Source organism: Scatophagus argus, chromosome 8 (genome assembly GCF_020382885.2).
Source record: "Scatophagus argus isolate fScaArg1 chromosome 8, fScaArg1.pri, whole genome shotgun sequence".
Taxonomy (NCBI): Eukaryota; Metazoa; Chordata; class Actinopteri; family Scatophagidae; genus Scatophagus; species Scatophagus argus.
Window position 1 is genome coordinate 17,798,192 of NC_058500.1, and position 19,007 is coordinate 17,817,198.

Consider the following 19,007-nt stretch of genomic DNA (forward strand, 5'->3'; position numbering starts at 1 on the left):
GTTCAGGGAGTTCAGTGCTATCTCTCTGTGCCAGGTAGCCTGACTAATAGCGCACTCATAGCTTTTTGAATGTCAGACTATCCCAAGTCCACTTCCTCGAAATCCAGACTGAAATAGTCTGCAAAGTAGCGTGCAATAAAACCCACAGCTGGAACTGAAAACAGCCCTAGAAACATCTTTAGAAGCTGCAATACAGGGCAGGAGGATGGGTCACAAGGCAGAGCCCTGGCATTTTTCTTTGAGAAAGAATGCAAGAAAATCAGTAAAGCAACTAATGGTCAGGAGGTACTGCTCAGTTGGTTTGTGAAAGAAATCTTTAATGTCAAAATACTCCAAGAAAAAGCTTCCAACAGAGCCAAAAATACTTGCATTATTGTGACTAGAAACTTGACAAGACTTACAAATTCTTTGAACTTAACAGGGAATAACACACATTTTAGGCACTCATAACGATAAATGTCAGAAACATTGCCTGCTTGGGGACACATTAGTCACATAAATGGCAAATGAACGATTAATAATAAGCTCTCTGTTGATTTCACATGTTGTCCCGCAGTGAGAAAAGAAGGAGAGGATCTGCACACAGGTGGAAGATATTAAAACAAATTGCAGATGTTGGTGACTTGATGAAGATTAAAATAAGCTCTGAATCTCTGAAAAACATTCAGCTTTCTCATTGTGAAGTTTGACTAGCAGTGGTCTTCTATAGCTGTACAACATATGTGTAATATATAAGGTACCTGAGAAAGTCACTGAGATGTGCCTCATTTATTCACAAGTCCTCAGACCTGAGGCCTTAGAGAAGGTGCATCTTGCAGTAAACACAATGCAAGTATTTTTTTTCCAGTATTCAAATCGGTTCCAGCATTCTAATATTTCCTGTTTTCAAATTACTGCAAAATGTTAGTGAGGGTGGAAAACCTTGACTGCCCATTAAGTAAGCTTTACATGAATCAAACTGCATATCTTGCCTATAGGCATTCATATCATTTTAAAGTTTGTTTTGAACAGGGATCACGGGGCATGTATTCCTAGTAAATACCCATTTCTCTTTTCTTATTTATTGAGGCTCTGTGTAGCTCAGTCTGTGAAGCCTAACACTGCCAGGGGTTAGGGGTTCAAATCCCTACATGGTTCATGGTCATTCACACATGCTGCTCACACTGCCATGGTGAAGAGTCTCACTCAGAGTGCCTGCATTCTTGGTACTGTACAGAGCAGGGATTAAATGGAAAAAAGCCCAAAAGGGGAAATATATTACAACTAGCATGCAAAAAGCAAAAACAGTAAAATTGGATTTAGACTGAACAAAAGCAGTATGCTGCTACACTGAAACACACACCAAACTCTGTCATGGTGCCTTCAGCCCATTAGCTCACAGCTCGTGTAACCACAATCACATGGGTTTAAATCCCATTTCACACTACGTTGTCACATTCCTTTGTTTGGCCTTTTCCTGTCTTCTCTTCTGTGCTTGCTGTCCTCGAAAAATCTTCCTAAAATGTATGAGCTGGTTGAATTCTCAAAATGCTGTGTAACAAAAAGTGTGAGCAGGTTTCTGTTTTTAGCTGTTAGCCTGCAGGTCAGAAAAATAAAAAGGTAGCAACCGAACAAACGGTGCCTTTTTTAAACACACACAAATCGTTTGAAGTCGGAGCACAGAAAGGACCGTCTAAAATATATGAACTCCCTGAGAGAGAGCGAAAGTGGCGCTCGCATACAAACAAGTACAAATGAGCGAATAAATGCATAGCTGTACAGAAAGGCAGGTCATACATTAATGTCTGTAAATAAAACAAGCGTTAACAATATTGTGAACACATCATTACAAAATACACACACACACACACACACACACACACACACACACACACACACACTTGACAGCTGATTTCTGCGCTCTGTTTGTTTTTTAAAGCCTTTCTACCCCTGAGGTCTGAGCACTCATTATACTCAGTGCAAAGTAGAACAGACCAGAAAAAAGCAACACACGCGCGTGCACGCACACACACACACACACACACACACACACACACACACACACACACAGAGCTACCATCATAATGGTTTAAACCACTCTTTTACAACAGAAGCTCTAATCCTTTACATTAAACCAGATACACTTAACTTTCAGACACTGAACACAAAAAGCCCCCTCGCTTCTAGTCTTTCACTTTTAACCCATATCAGTCACACACACACACACACACACACACATCCTCTTTCTATTGTACTTAGGAACAAATCCACAGTGTAACACAAATCCACACTCTGACCTCTGTGACATGTTAGCAGCTGCTTGTAGCAGAAGCCATCATCCTCCATCTTACATCTGTCTTCTGTTTATACTGTGGTACCGCTGATGCCCTGGTTAGTCTTTTCTCAAATGTACGACCACAGAGACATAACATTCGTGTAGACAAAAAAAGAAAAGAAAGAAAAACACACTTTTGCTTATTTTCATGTAAAAGCAAGGCTCTTTTGTGCCACAGGTGCTGTAAATGGCTCTCCACCTTGTCTGTGGTGAGACGTTGTTTTTGAGCTAAATAATTTGGTGTTTTGGAGCATAACATTGTGGCGTGAGCTCTGTCTCTTTTGTAAATCACTGCAGAAACTCCAGCACCTGAGGCAGGCTGTGTCTGTAGCAGCTTTCATCGCTCATATCAGTGTGAGGACCTTCTGTCACCTGAAAGATCCCAAATTTAAATTTTCCAAACAGTTGCTCCTGTGGGGCAGGTTAATAGTGCAGCAGTAACTGTCTGCTCAGTACATTATGTGCAGCAAAAAAGACTCCTGTCATGTTTAATAGCGTATGTCAATCAGTCAAGCACATTCGTGAACAATGCTTTATTTACAATTATTATAATTTGAAGAAAATTGTGTACACTGTGCTCAATCTGGCTAAGTTTTAACCGAAATTGGGAAATTAATCATCAAAAGACGTCACAGTATAGCTTCCCAGCAGCAATGGACACAGCTGGTTGATCTCTGCATCATCCCCATCTTTGTCGGTTATGTGCAGTATGAGGCAGAAACAGAACAACACAAATGTCCAACTCCAACCATTCAGAAAACCGTGCTGTGTCATTTCTTAATTTAGACCAAGATGTTCCCACTTCAGCTAATTTTTGAGGGATATCTTGTACAGACAGTATGGCTGCTGCAGCAGTTCAGTTTTCTTCTTGTTCAAAAGCAGGCACAGTAGAGCATATGAAGTGATGTTGTCACAGTAGAAATCGTTTCAGACACATGGAGATGACCCTCCCCCATGACCTGAAAGGTACCCAAGGACAATCAGACATGATCCAAAAGGACCCGAGGATAATTAGACCTTACACAAAGTGCTGTTGACCAGAGCAGACCCAGAGAGAGACAGAGCGCGTCAATGCTGGCAGCAGCATGAAAAATAAAAACAAAACCTGTGATGTGATCAAAAGTGGTAGTGAGCCCAGATCAATGGCAAATATGTCTATGTAATATCAGATTCACTACAACACATATAAAGCATATCACAATCTAATTCATTCATTTACCTGTTTATGATGGCCTCCCGTATTCAAGTACCTTGTAGAGTTTACAGCTGCATCAAATTTATGAGTGTACACTGACTGTCTGTGTGATCTGTTGTGGGACTCTGAGGGCTGCACAGGAGACACCAGTTGTGTCCTCCAAATTCATTGGCAGCTGCATTTCTCCACCACGTTATCATCAACCCATTATGATGTGTTTACAAATGTGGATCCAGCCCTGTCTTAAAATCAACCTGACAGACTTCAACAGACACATTAAATCTGACAGTACAGTAAAACCACAGCACAGAGGCTGAAGTCCTGTCCAGCTCTTCTCCCTTCAATGATCTTGTTTGTTGGCAGTAATCATGTTAATGCTGTAAAGCTAATGTGGTAATGATTTATTGATGATACAATGCTAAACATAGCATGAAAGGTTCAGCCTGATGATGATCTTTCTTCATTTTCCATGCACTGTATCTCTCACTCCCCCCTGGCGGCTGATGTGGACTGAGCCCATTTTTCTTTAGCCTGAGACCAGCACAAACAAATCGCTGTGATTCCGTTTATGAATTCAGCATTTGACTCGTTGCTGTCTGAAAGATTAGGGGACCTGAGAGTCTGTGATTCACTTGAGGATGTGATGTGTCTTGTATCTATTTTTTCTTCACGATGCTCGTAGATCAGTTTTTTATTAGCACACTAAGACTTGATCAAATGTCCTCAGGACAAAGACTTATAGTTTTATTAAAATATGAACACTGTTGTGGTGTTTTCATGCCTCACATGTGCTGGAGAGGCAACATCAGTCCACATCTGGTGCCATTATTTCGATCTCAGTTTTATCTTGCATTCGTTATTTGAAAACTCCTCCAGCCAAATGAATTTCAGGCTGTTTAAATGTCAGCCTTGCTAATTAAAGAAACAGACAAAATTAAAAAAAAGAAAATCCTGAAAGGTGCTGGAGTCTAGCAAAGGCATTCAGAAGGGAAAAAAGATGCACACACTTTCTTCAGGCTTGTGACATTTAATAAATCACTACTTCATTATCACAAACATTAATTATGCTCTTCCAGTATACTGGTTTGTGAAGCTCGTTCACCACAGCCAAGAGTTTGAACATTTCATTTGAATGTTTTCCTGACTTATGCAGGCTCAGTAAGCTATCAGAGCAGATGCCGTATTCAGCCCGGATAATGCAACTAAGTGACATGTACAACGAGTTTTAGGTCTTTCCCCGTCAGGCTACAGAAGAGCAGTGTGGAGAAGTCTGTGTTGTCATGCTCCCCAGGGAAATGGGGCATCACAAGTTAGAAACCGGTTTATGATTATGTGAAAAATGTATGGTCTTTAAAGTTGTACGTGACCAAAAACCCTCAAACGTTAGTGGAGCCGTCACCAAAGGTTAATTTACAGCCGTTCATTCCCTGAAAAATTATGTTCTCCAGACAGTCACATGTTCGATATTTGTCTGCACTGTAATACCTCAACATTATTTTAAGTGGACACACTGATGTGAGAAGAACATTAGCACATTTCAGGAGCAGAGGCTTCTCAGACCCACTGCAAATATCTCAGCAGGGAACATTTTTCTTTCTTGGGCTCTCAACTCCCTGTCTTCTGACTTCCCTCACTTCTGTCAAAATATTCATTCTCTCTTGGCAGCCCACCGTGCCTGAATTTTCTCTGTCACAGCTTTCTCCAGTGCATAATGTTGCCCTATTTATCACTGTCTCCCAGCAGTCATCCCGTCACTCAAAGCACATTGTTATCCCAGAAAAAGTGACATTTCAGATGGACTGTATTTGTACAGGGCAGTTCCCCGACGAGGATGTGCACAGTTTTATGAATGCAAAGTAACTTGGCATTTACAGTAAAAGAGACCTGAGTGCAAATCCTGGATAAATGAGAGGTGAGGAACAGACACCTTATCAGTTCGTTTAACCGTTGCTCTGATTCCTCTCTGTAAGCCTCAGGGATAAATACACTGGTAAGTCTTTTGATCCATTTGAATAAAATAACAGAAGCCATTTACTTAAGCCGCAGGGACAGCCCATTTTCCTTTTAACACAAGCCTTGAATTGTCAAGCACTTAACTGTGTGATGGTGTTATGGTGTAAGCCCCCCATCCCATCCACTACCTAATATCTCAGGCCTTCAGTGAGTTAAAAACCACTGCAGAAAATCCCAACACAGAACAGACATTAGACATGTCAGAAACATGGGCTACACTACTGTATGTATCATTTTAATCACTACAAACGCCTTGTTGCTCCAACATAGGCTTGAAAATAGACATTTGCAGCATGTACAAACCTGTTACACTCACAGGTTTGGCCCCAGTGATAGTGTAACGGTTACAGGACTGTAACTATCCTGTAGAGAAAGATGTCATTTCTCTGCCCCTCTGAGGAGAAAAAAGAATGTTTCAAACTCCACAACCTTTTCTGCTCAGCCAAAGCCATTTAGCTCCTGACGGGCGGTGGATGCATCATGCCCCCAACTAGCTGAAGATGTAGAGAGTGCATCTAATGGCATCTAATGGGCTGGTAAAAGTTTCCCCATAGAATGGCTGCTACAGTGTGGCTGGTCGGAATGCAATGTATATGAAGGTTATCTTAGGTGAGTATAAATGCTGCGTGCCCATAATGCTGTGAGTGCCTGAGCCCATTTATAAGCTTTTCTGAGCTATGTTTCAAGATGTTCTATGTTTTACGTCAACATGTGGCTAAACACAAGCAATAATGAAAGAAACAGTAAGGTTAAGCTTAAGCAGAAACAGTCACATCTGAGGGAAAGTGTTTATAGCTGTTCCAAAAGGCCTCACTCTGTGGAAGAGTGAAAAGCCAGCAGTCACACAGAGAGGAACAAGATGCCATAATCATTTAAATATGGGGATCATGGCACACAGTTTCAGACAGTCATTCCTGGAAGGTATTCATAGTGTTGTACTTGGTCCTATACATGGAAAGTGACAGAAATACATTAAAAATGAGCTTTTTTAAATATTCTTCATTGTAATTTATTTAAATTATTAAATTAAATCAGTATGCTGCTTTATTTGTTTTCTTTATTTAGTTTGCTTTAATTCCACTGATTAAAACATTATCTCTTTCACTTTAAAGCTGACACACACACACACACACAGAGAGAGCTTTTCAAAGGGCTATTATATAAAACCCCTTTGTTTTGGTGGTGAAACTGTGCCTGTAGGGCTTTTTGGTGGTTCAGGTGCAGACCATGTTCTTATCACAACATGACATTAAAACTGGTTCTTGACCTTTCTGTGTTCACTTCTCTCCTCTTTTTCTCTGTGTTTTAAAATGTATACTTTTCTTTCTTCGCTGTAGACAATAAACATGTGGAATGTAACAGAAAGGCAATAGATCAATGGTAGAAATACAGGAGTGATCGTTTCTAACACAGCCTCAACCGCAGTAATAAAACAGGACAGTAACACACACTGTACTGTGGCTGCCTTATACGTGCAGCATCACCATAGTTAACGGGTGCAATGACCTATATGTTCTCTAAGTGTATTCATGGTGCACTGACCTGTCACAGTTAGCCATGACATATAGTAAACCAGTGTGTAAATGTAGTGAAGTGTCTTGATTCTGAACACTATTTAATCCCCCAGAATCCTGAGCACCCAGAGGCTGTTAAACTCAAATCAGCTTGGAGAGAAACGCTGGTGTGTTGAGCTGGCTCACCGGAGCCTAATATGACTCAGATTTGATTTGCAGAATGCTCTTCTGTTCACTAATACAAGCATACAAGTGCTGTCATGTGACAAATTTACACATGACAAACTATATGAATATCTTTAGTCTGTGCTTCATTTTTGTCTTTAACACTGTTGATTCTACATTAATTTGTGTAGCAAATCCCTTCATTAAAAACCCTTAAATACTGTATATCTAGCAGATTGGACTCATATTCACTGATATAATACTATTGTAACAGTACCCCACAGACCCCACTGCAGACCTGCTGAGGCCTACAACTCACATAAATACACTATATAAAGAAAAGTATCCAGACCTTTTTAGGAGGCTATTTTTCAGGGGTTGGACTGGGTCCTTCACTTTCACTGAAGGGAAATTAACGCTTCATTATATCAAGACACTTTGGACAATGCTATGCTCCTAACTTTGTGGCAATAGCTTGGGGAAGGTCCTTTTCTATTCCAGCATGACTGTGCCCCCCTAAAGCAAAGTCCATAAAGACATGGTTGGGTGAGTTTGGTGTGAAAGAACTTGACTGGCCCACACAGAGTCCTGACCTCAACTCCATCAAACACCTTTGGGATGAACTGGGACAAAGACTGTGAGCCAGACTGTGAGCCAGGTCTTTTAGTACAAGAGGCCTTTTACAGCATAAATGGGGAAAAAAATCCCACTGAAACACTCTAAAATCTGGTGGAAAGCCTTACCAGAAGAGCAGGAGCTGTTTTATACGTAGCTGTTAAAGCTTCAAAGCTGTCTATGTAGTTAGAATGCAATCTCATCAAAGTTCCTGTTGGTCTAATGGTCAGGTGTCCCAATATTTTTACCCATATAGTTCAGGGACTGTGTGCTAGTTTTACATAATGCTGCAGTGAACACACTACCCTAATTTTATTTTTCCATTCTAAGTAGTATTTTCCACATATGAAAGGCTCCTGGCAATCAGATACTGATAGTGTGTGAGATGTTTTTTTGTTTTTTTTAATTTTGCAGTATTTTAGGGAGAGAAGAACACTGAGACTAATGTCTTGACATAAATATGTTTTTCTTTGGTATTCACTGCCAGTAAATATTGGTCACAACAGACATTTTGACTTTTCTCACAGTTGTTAGTAATACCGTTAGCAAGCTACTAGTCATGACAGTGAGAGTGAATCAATATGAACAAGACCAGGTTCCTGAAACTGAAGCAGATAAGTGGAATTCACTGAATTCACCTGTGCTTTTCCTACTGTGCCATGTCGACATGTCTGCTGGTTAAAAAGGCAAACAGAGTCTTCCTAACAAACCACAGAGTCTTTGTTTCAACCCTCATCTGCCTAGGGAAGTCTAGTTAGGCACATGTTTGCTTTTCCAGCAAAGTCCTGCCCCACATTCAAGCTGCTACACACATTCACAACTGAGAGTTCGCCAGTAAAACTGCAGTCTTTGCTGCTGGCCATGGCAGCAATTGGGGGTTTGCTTTGCTAAAGGGCACCTTGAGCTGATGCTCGTCAGGGTGCCAAGCTAAAATGATTTTTTATTTCATTGCAAGCCTCAACCAACTGCCCCTAAAGCCAGTTTCATGTGTGCAAATGTAAATTTGGGCATGTGTGTGTGCTTAAACTGCTGGCAACACAAGCATGGATTCAGCATTTAATCTCTATGCACCATAAATATGGGAATTATCCTGAGAATCAATAGTGTGGAACACACAGCCATGTGGAGAATGGAAGAGGAAGGAGAGATAGAGAGCAGGAGAGAAGGAGGGAAACCACAGACAGAGAGAAAATGTGAGCGAAGAAAGTGTGAAAGACTGAGGAAGTAAGAAAGCCAGACACGCAGAAAAAGAGAAGAGTGTAGTCCCGGCACTCTCTGCCATGCATAGATATTATTCATTGAAATGACATGAATACACTCTCAAGTGCAATGCTTTGAGCCACCTGAGAGTACACACACGCACACACACTTAAACACACAGGACTTCTGCGTGCAAACACAAATCATGCACGAGCTCGTACACACAGAAAAATCTCTCTGCTACAGGGAAACACCGTTCAAACACACGCGCAAACTCACAACACATTCAGGCGCTTGATACACACAGAGACACACACGTGAGGAGAGGCAATAAGTAGAGAACAAAGTCGAAAGGAGGAGCAGAGTCGACGAGAATATACCATGGAAGAGAAGCATCCCATGAGAGTTATGAGAGGATTACAGCAGTAGGTGTTGAAGGAAAGAGAGGAGAGGGACAGGAGGATGAAAAATAATAAACAGGGTGAACACTGAGGAGATGGATGGAGGGAAGAGAGAGAGGAAGAAAGTGAGAAAAAAGGCACTAGAGAAAAGAAACAAATACAAAGAAGGATGATGATAAACAGAAGAGTGAAATGCAAGGAATAAATATAAAAGAGAAGCAACCATCCATCCATTCAAGGGACGGGTAGAATAAAGGAGAAGAAGAAAAAGTGATGGGAAGAGGAGGGACGGGTAGTCACAGATAACACACAGCACACAATGAAAGTGACAGCTTTGCTCCGAGCCTGACTCTGGCTGACTGTTGTTTCATTATAATCTCATAACTGTCAAATGCTGGAGCAATGGGGGGAGAGGGAGAGAGAGAGAGAGAGAGAGAGAGAGAGAGAGAGAGAGAGAGAGAAAGCAAAAAAATATGAGAAAATTAGAAATGAACCTACGTGTCTGGTTCAACTGAGCTGAATGCACATTGGATGAAGCAGATGGAGACAAAGTTTGGCACATGCAATACATGCACACACACACACACACACACACACACGTGTAAGGGTTGCCTGTTTGCTCACTCATTCACTCTGTCAGTGCTCCCATAAAAAATTTCTGTTTCACACATTCGCCACGTGACTCTTACATTCATTAAACCACTCACTTGTTCACTTATTTACTCTCATTTGCTGTTGCACTTTTCATGCACTCACTCTGTTCCTTCACTCCCTCACTGATTCACACGTCACTTGATTGCCATGCACTGACTCTAAAGTACGACGCTTCACTGTAACGTTTAAACTCAGTCTGCTACTAATTCATATTGACTTGCTTATTCGTTCACTCACTAATTCACCCACTCACATATTCCTTCACTCCCCCTTTCACTGTTATTTATTCAGTCACTCCACTACTTCATAGATCACTTTCTAATGTTTATTAAACTTACTCATTCACTCACTTCTAACTCAATCACTCACTTACTTGTTCAGATATTAATATTCTTAGTCACTCACTCATTCAGTCACTCACTCAAAATGACACCAAAATGAGTATATTTAAGCCTGCACAGTCACTAGCGATGCTGCTGTAGAAGCAGTGTAAATAGGGCAGCAGGTCACACACACTCCCAAGCTACCACTCCTCCATTAAAGCTTTGTGACAGAATACAAACGCAGCCTAACATTCAGAGAAACAATGCTGCTCTCGTTTTTCTCCTTATTTGGTTTCTACACCTTTGATCACTGACAGCAAGGAAGCCGGTAAAGCTTTAAGAAGTCTTTATCGTAGAACCAAAGCCTGGAAACAGAAAGTCAGTATATGATTCTTAGATTAATTGGATGGTAATGAAACAGAACAGTTTAAATTATAAAATCGGTATACTGTAAAGCCAAGAAACTACTTTTAGATACAATACGATCAAGATAACAAACAGTCAACAAGCATACCACACACCAACTGCCCATGAGTTTACTGTCCTATTTCATCTGGATAAATATCACATTAAGGATGTATTTATCCCATTTTGTGGGATATTTATCAGCAAGTCTGAAATGTGTGCTTCTTTTTTTCTATACAAAACAGATTCGTCTTAATTTTACAAAATCTTCAAGGCAACTTGGATTGCATTTAGCCCTGATCACCTGTGATCAAACCCACACTGTTTGGTCCTGCGAAACCAATCACTGCCCATTACTACGTAAGTCTTTTTCCACCCGTGAATCTGTCATTGCCTTGCCAGAAATAAAATACCTGCTGAACACCCACTGCTTGCAATAGCATATGTCATAAAATAGGAACATGCTGATTGATATGAGAATGTGACATGAAAACACTGATAATTGCTGTCAGTAAACTCACATTAATCACTGTGTCTTCATTTTTTAAAATCTGCTTCTTCTCACACACATTTCCTCCCTCCTGTGATATATACTGTCAGGTTTATACACACAAAATCACTTCACCTCAAACATGCTATAGACATACTCTTGTCACCTTTTCCACACTTGGAGACTCTGTCAAGCTGACTAGCATCAATTCCCTAATTGTTCACATCACATGCTTTTGGGTAAATTTGAGTCACAGCTTTGTCAGTGTCTGTGTTTGTCTCACAAACACATGCACACACAATTTCTTCCAAGACGGTTCTCCTTAGGGAACTCAGGTACACATAGCAGATGTCTAAAAAACAAGTTACGAATCTAATTTTCCTGCTGGGCCCGTTCATCTCTCATTCCTTTGAGCACACAAGTCAAAAGAAAGAGTCGAAAAAGTAGAAGTAATGCCCAGTGCTCAGCCAAATGTCATCCAGTCTTATCACACCCTTTTCTCACTCACACTCAAACCTGTAGAGTCCTTATCTTCACAGTATTTGTTACAGTGAATAAAGATACAGGGGAATCTTTGCTGACTCACACACACAAACACTCTCCCTCTCATCCTTTCCTCCCATTTTCCCCTTCACGGTCTCTTACCTGTGACTGTGATCAGCATGGGAGCCACCAGTGGCCTGTTGTTATCCAGTTTTCGGCTCAGCCGGATCTCTCCACTGGTGTGATTCAGGAGCAGCAGGTGAAGCTCGTTCCCTCTGTCGATGGTATAGTACAGCCTGTCTGACACATCAGGATCATGGGCGGGTACTCTCCCAATTACCCCGCTGGGGAAACTGTTGGAGCGATTGGACACAAAGTTGTTGAAAATGATTTGGAAGTCCTGCAGAGTGGGCCTGTTGTCGTTCTGGTCCACCAGTCGGATCCGGACAGTAGCCCGACTGACTAGTGGTGCTGAGGTTGCCTGAACTACAATGACATACTCGTTGCGAGTCTCATAGTCAAGATCAATAAGTGAAGTGAGCTCCCCTGAAAAGATGTCCATCTGGAAGATCTCAGGGATGTTGCCCTCCACGATTTGGTACATGATTTGAGCGTTGGCACCCTCATCCGGGTCAGTGGCTGTGATCTGGGCTACCACAGAGCCCACAGCACTGTTTTCCTTCACTAGAACCTCAAAGTCATCAGCAGGGAAGACAGGTGCATTGTCATTCACATCCAGGACTGTCACCTGGATGTGGACAGGGGTTCGCTGAGGGGGCACGCCACGATCTACAGCATAGGCCGTGAGCTCATAGAATGGCACGCTCTCGCGGTCCAAACGGCGAACAGTTCGAACGATGCCAGATGTAGGTTCAATGGTAAAGTCCCCATCCCCATCCTCACCATTTTGAAAGGTGTACTGGACACGACCATTGGCGTGTGCATCGCGGTCGGTGGCTGAGATCTGGAGGACGCTGGTGAAGGGAGGGGCGTCTTCGCTCACTGTTCCCTGATATCTGGGGCTGAGGAACTGAGGTGCATTGTCATTCACATCATTCACATTCACCTCAACATACGTAGTGTCCGATTTCTGTGGTATACCGTTGTCTTTAGCTGTTATTGCCAAAGTGTAGGTCATCTGGTCCTCATAGTCAAGCTCTGCCTGGAGTGTTATAGCACCTGTGGCGGAGTCAATGCGGAATTGTGGAATATTGTCCTCGAGGAAGTATGTGATTCGAGCGTTTTCACCAACGTCATCATCTGTAGCACTAATCACAACTACAGTGCTTCCAGGTGGTCGGTCCTCATTCACGCTAACGGAGTAGTGGGCACTCTGAAATACAGGCCGATGTGTGTTGGCATCTGTGATGTTGATGTGCACCTGACAGGTGTCGTGCAGTGTACGGTCTGAGGCAGTGACAGTTAGAACATAACGTCGCTCCTGTTTGTAGTCCAATGGCAGGGCTAATGAGAGAAGTCCAGCCCCTCCTGCTGTGCTGATGGCAAAGCGGTTTCTGGTGTTTCCCCCTGTTATCTGGTAGGTCACTGCACTGTTAACATCACGGTCCACAGCAGTGACAGTAACTACACTGGTACCAACCGCCGCGTCCTCATTCAGGCGAGCATAGTACTCCTTTTGGAGGAACTCGGGGCGGTTGTCATTAACATCCATCACTGTAATTGTAACACTCGCTGTGGCAGAAAGAGGTGGCATGCCATAATCCCTGGCCTCCACGCCGAAGAAGTAGTGCTCTACAGATTCTCGGTCAAGAATGGAGCTCACGGTGACCCAGCCTGTTGCAGAATTGATAATGAATGGTGTGTCAGAGCTGGTGCCAGTTAACCTGTACTCCAGGCGGGCATTATCACCAGAATCTGTATCGATAGCCTGGATGTGGAGGATGGAACTGCCAACTGGGGCGCTCTCGAGCACAGATGCCTGGAATGGTGTGGAGACAAAGATCGGTGGGTTGTCATTAACATCTGTCACCTGCACACTGACAATACCCGTGTTGTTGGAAAGAGGTGGCCGGCCATTGTCCTGTGCACGAACACGGAGCGTATACTCCCGTTCAGCCTCATAGTCTAGCGGTGCCACAACCTGGATCTCCCCGGTGACGCTGTCAATGGAAAACTGTCCTCGGCTGTTACCACTGATAATATTATAGTGAACAGCAGCATTACTGTCCTTGTCCCGGTCTGTGGCACTCACACGGAGGATCTCAGAGTGAGGCCGCACATCCTCCTTCACTGCTACCACGTAGCGCTTTTCACTGAACTGTGGCACGTTGTCATTTTCGTCCAGAACAGTAATGAAAACTTTAACAGTGGCGGAGCGCGGTCCTGGTTCCTTCCCCTGGTCACTAGCCTCCACCTGGAGAGTGTAGTGCTCGTTTGTTTCGCGGTCTACCACTCCACGGGTTGTAATGAGGCCAGAGCGCGGGTCAATCTCAAAGGCTGCTCGTGCTATTGCAGCTGTGTCACCGACAAAGCGGTAACGGATATTGGCATTGGATGGGGAGTCTAAGTCTGTCGCTCTCAGCTGTAGGATAGGATAACCCTCCTCTACATTCTCCCTTATGGTCTCCCTGTACTCTGTCTGCTCAAATATAGGAGAATGATCATTCCGGTCCGAAACAGTAATGGCCACCATTGTGGTGCCAGAGAGGCGGGAGGAGCCATGATCAGTCGCTGTGACCCGGAAGTAATGCAGATCCATGTGTTCTCTGTCTAGAATCTGAGTGGTGGTTATGAGACCTGTATCTGGGTGGATGTGGAAGTAATCAGATGATCGACTGTTCATCAGCGGGGCCATTGTGTAACTCACCCTGCCTGCCTCTCCTGCGTCTGGGTCTGAGGCAGACATGACAATGACTGAGGTGCCGGGTGGTTGGTTCTCAGCTACTTGTACTTGATAGTTATACAGGGAGAAATGGGGATGTCTGTTGGCGGCCCGCCTAGAGCGAGACCAGGGCATCAAAATCTTCCTCTCCCTTTCTGTCTGCGAGGTTTCATCATCGGCTACTATTATCAGTCGTTCCAGACTCCTCTCTCCCCTTGCACTGTGCCTCTGCTCCTTATCCCCCTCTCCTGCCTCATGGCTTTCATCCGCCTGGCTCTCTTTCTTTCCGATTTCGCTATCTGGCTGTGTGATGGTGGTGGTGCTATTGCCCCTGTCCTGACCCTTCCCTCCCTCTGCCTCTCTCTCCTCTGCCTGACTCGCCTTTGTTATTCCCTTTCCCCTCTCCCATTGCTCCTCCTCTTGCTCCTCTCCCCCTGGTCCTCTCCCTCCCATCAGCCGCGCCTCTCTCTCACCCACCCCCACCTGTAATTTCCCTCCCCCAACAGCGGCAGCAACAACAGCAGCGGACCCCTCCAAGCCATCTCCCTCCCTCTCTGCATCCCTCTCCCTTTCTCCTTCGGCCCCCATCTGCCGGGTATCTAACTGTCTGACACCTTCGGGCTCTAATGGCACTTGCTTACCGGATTTTAATTGCATATGCGCACTGTCCTCTGGCTCGGTGCCTGAACAGTCGGTGAAAATGTTGTCGGCGCACCCCGCATGGACCATCTCTCGCAGGTCTTGCTGCTGTACCTGTCCATGCCATTTTTCTGTTTCAGATTCATGACTATATCCTTTTACCTCCTCGCTCCGCTCCTCTTCGTTGTTGTTATTACTGTTAGTGTTGAATAAGTGCCACACAAACACGCGCTGAGAGTCTAGGGGAGCTGTCCATCGTGCTGAAGCCACTTCCTTCGCAGAGAGTAAGTGCGGCGAACGCTCAGAGTCATCCCGCCATGTGGTCAAGTTAATTTCCGAGAAAAACGAGAGGTGTTTTGCTGCGGTGTGGTCAGGCTGAGTGCAACGACGTGGCTTGAGTAATGATGCAGAGCGAGACGCGGCTGACACAACACAGAGAGATGTAACGGGAAACTCAGCGGGCGAGAAAAAGCCTGAGTCACCGGCAGACTCTGTCTCTGAAGTTGCGTTCACTTTTCCGGCAGTTAGACGGAGAGGTTTGGATGGTTTTCCACTTTTAGCATAATCGCCTGCTTGTGTTTGAGGGGGCGCATTGAGCGTCGGGCCAGGATATGTTGTTTCTGCAATTGCGCTTTTGCTGGATAGAAAACGTTGGCCGGGCATCTGTGTGATGGTGTTGAGGGTAAATTGGATGGGGGAATTCCTCTGAGTTATGCCTCCCTCCGGAACCATAAACTTGGCTAAATATCCACCCCCCACTTCTACTCTGCTCAAACAACCAGAGCAAGCACCGGGAACCTCTCTGCTCTCTCCCCGGGTTAGACTGCTCTGCCCTCTGTTTGCTGGTGCTGATTTCCCCTGTCGAAGCTCATTACCAGCCCTACACTGACATGTCAGAATCAGGAAAGCCAAATCATTATCTGGATAATTAGAAGAATTAATGTGTTGGTTCATCCCTCCTCCTTTTCCATCATTTCCCTCTCTCCTCTCATCATTCTCCCTCCCTTTAGCCATAATTATGGTGTGAAAATAATACCTGGCTTTCACATCACGGACAGGAGGTCCACAACAGTGTAGGTGCGCCGTGGTTCTGGGGTTAATCATTGCCCGTGCGCTACAGCTGTCCACTTCCTCCCCTTCCTCGCCATCTCCCCCACTCCTCTGCCTGCTCCTAATGCAGCCAGTCAAACAGCTAACATCACCCCCCTCTCTGATGCTGCTGGGATCGATAACATTGTGCCTGCCCAAATGAGAACAATTACCAGCCCTCCTGTCCACGCTGGATGAGCCCCCATCAGCACCCCGAGCCTGGCAGTTGTTGCTGTTTCTGCAAACTGAATGCTTCTGAATTGTTCCTGTGTGGCCGGTCTGGGAAGAATTACAATTTGAAAAATGACAAATGTAGTCCCATTTTGATCCCTGGATACAGTCTGAATTCTTGGTGAAAGGCCGGTGAGATTTCAAATTGTAGTTTGAGGCCTCACTTTGTGGTGAATTGTATCCAGAAGGAGAATGAATGCAACAAGAGCAACCGGTTGGCAAAGAGCCAGGTGAGGAGTTACTGGCCGGGAAGGGGGCTTGTTTGTCGGGGCTTGACCGGTAGAGATGTGTCAGGGAGCACCGTGTGGCAAAGAGCCTCCTCACCTCACAAGCCCTCTCCCACACCTCTCCCCCTCTCTTTTCTCCACTTCCGGGTGCCCACCACAGGCCAGAGGCATGCACAAAGGCTCTGGCGGCGCCACGTTTGGCGAGGTGTGGCCTCGACGCCGGCCACCGTTGCGCACAAGCTCTAGTCCTTTGTACTGACAATTTTTTGCCGTTTTGAACCGGCGAGGATGTGAAAGCAGGTGAAACAGGAGGAGAAACAACGCCCTTCCTCCTCATCCGCCCTCTCTCCACTCCCTCTTCTGCGCCGACGCCATCAGTGCTCGACCTGCTCCGAATACCTTGGTGGAGAGGAGGAGGAGGAAGAGAATGAGGGGGAGGAGGTGATGGTACCAGCCAGCCGTTTTCATCCTTCCAAAACGTCCCGACTGCTTCCAGTCTCTCCTTCCGTGTTCCCTTCACCTCATCCTGGTGATATCCTCCCAAGGTACCCCCCGCGTGCTGTACTCCAGAGCATCCCTCAGTCTGTATACGCTCTTCTGTCCACCTGCTTGGGCGTACATTCCAGCTGCCCCTCGGCGACTCCCATGCCTCCTCGCACTGCTGCTGTTGCTGCTGGCTCACTTTACCGGCGTCTCGGTAGCAGAGGCCCGGGGTCCATCCGTTGGAAGCCCCTCCTGTATTTACCGTCCCCGGGGTGAGGGCGAACAAAGGGCCGAGGAGAAGCAGGTGGAGTGCCAGAGACGAGAGCAGGAGCGGGGTGAAGCCCGGTAGCGGTGCAGCCATTTAGTCTCTTCCTTTCTCTGTCTCTCCCCTCCTTTCTCCCTCTTCCACCTCTGCCTATTCTCTCTTTCTCTCTCGAGTGCGCCTTCCCTTCTCCTCGTTACTTCTCTCCCTCCTTCGTTCCGGCTAGGTGGCCAGTTCCAGGACCGCCGGCACCGCCCGACACCTTCCCCCAGGCTCCCCCGTCTCTCCGTCGGCCTGGGAAGTTGGCATCTACCCGCTGTGGTCCGTGGAGCTGGAGGTCTGAGCGTTAGGAGCGGCACGGCAGCAGCATCTCTCCTCCCGTTCACTCACATCCAACATGGCTTACACACTCACACTGACTGACTGGCTGGCTGGCTCACACACTACCCTTCTGAGTGCGTGTGTGTCCTCTGTATGTGTGTGCACGCTCTTCTAGCAGCACATCCCGACTAGCCATCCATCTACACACACAGTCACATTCTCCTCCTCTCTTTTTTCCACCCCTCCCCCTATTGCATCTCTCTCTCTCTCTCTCTCTCTCTCCCTCTCGCTCTCGTAATGGTTGGCTCCGGTGCGCAGGGCTGTTACACAGCACCCACGGCGGCAGCCATATCCACAGCTGGAATAGGAGGGGGCAAATATTCTGTATTTTACACAATCATGCCATCAACACCATATAATCTCATGAAGTGTTAACAAATAGCCCTGCAGGTCAACCTTTTCCGGGCTTATACACAGACCAACCGAAAAATACAGCTGATTCTTAGAAATTAGACCTTATTGTGTGATTCTGACACTTCAAAATAAAAAGAAATTACAGGATGAATCACAGAAATACAATTGCTAGAAACTTTACCAAAGGTGCAGGCAGAGGTGGGGGGGTAAGGAGGGATCAGCAGGAATGTAATTGTGGCAAAGCTCTTATGGCAGCCTCTTTCATTTCATAAGTAAACTCCAGGTTCGCAACATCATTAAAGATCAGACTGACTTATTTTGTGATATTAGCCTCACCAAGTTGCACACAATATATTCCAGTGCAGTGATGTAAGCTCTCAGTCAGGTTAGCTCTCGTAAAAGTGACGTCATCTCCCGTTTCACCGATGACTAACACACACACACACACACCACACAAATTCCATAGAAATTTCAATTCAGTGACTTTATTGTGAATAATGTTTGCCTGTGGAAATATATAGTATGTTTTATAGGCCACAATAGTCCAATAGGGATTTCTATATATGCTGTGGTGGCTGCCAAATTTATTATAGGATTAGTGATTCATTTCTGCAAGGCACATGCGCGCCATCCAGCAATCATCCCAATTTAACACTAATTTGCGCATGGTTAAATGGGCATATCCATTTCCTGATACTTGCTGAAAAATCACATTATGCAAATATGT

The 19,007-nt window shown here is 45.0% G+C and overlaps 1 protein-coding gene across 2 annotated transcripts in view; it reads right to left on the reverse strand.

Moving 5' to 3' along the window:
- Nucleotides 1-18,007, reverse strand: part of celsr3 (cadherin, EGF LAG seven-pass G-type receptor 3) — a 96,095-nt gene extending 78,088 nt beyond the window's left edge. For both annotated transcript variants that reach the window (XR_006844140.1, XM_046397662.1), the window contains exon 1: nt 11,935-18,007. Coding sequence is in view for 1 of the 2 variants with exons in the window: in XM_046397662.1 (XP_046253618.1) it covers nt 11,935-17,644 (5,710 nt within the window). In the remaining variant the exon portion in view is untranslated. The remainder of the gene's footprint in view (nt 1-11,934) is intronic.
- Nucleotides 18,008-19,007: the final 1,000 nt, after the last annotated feature.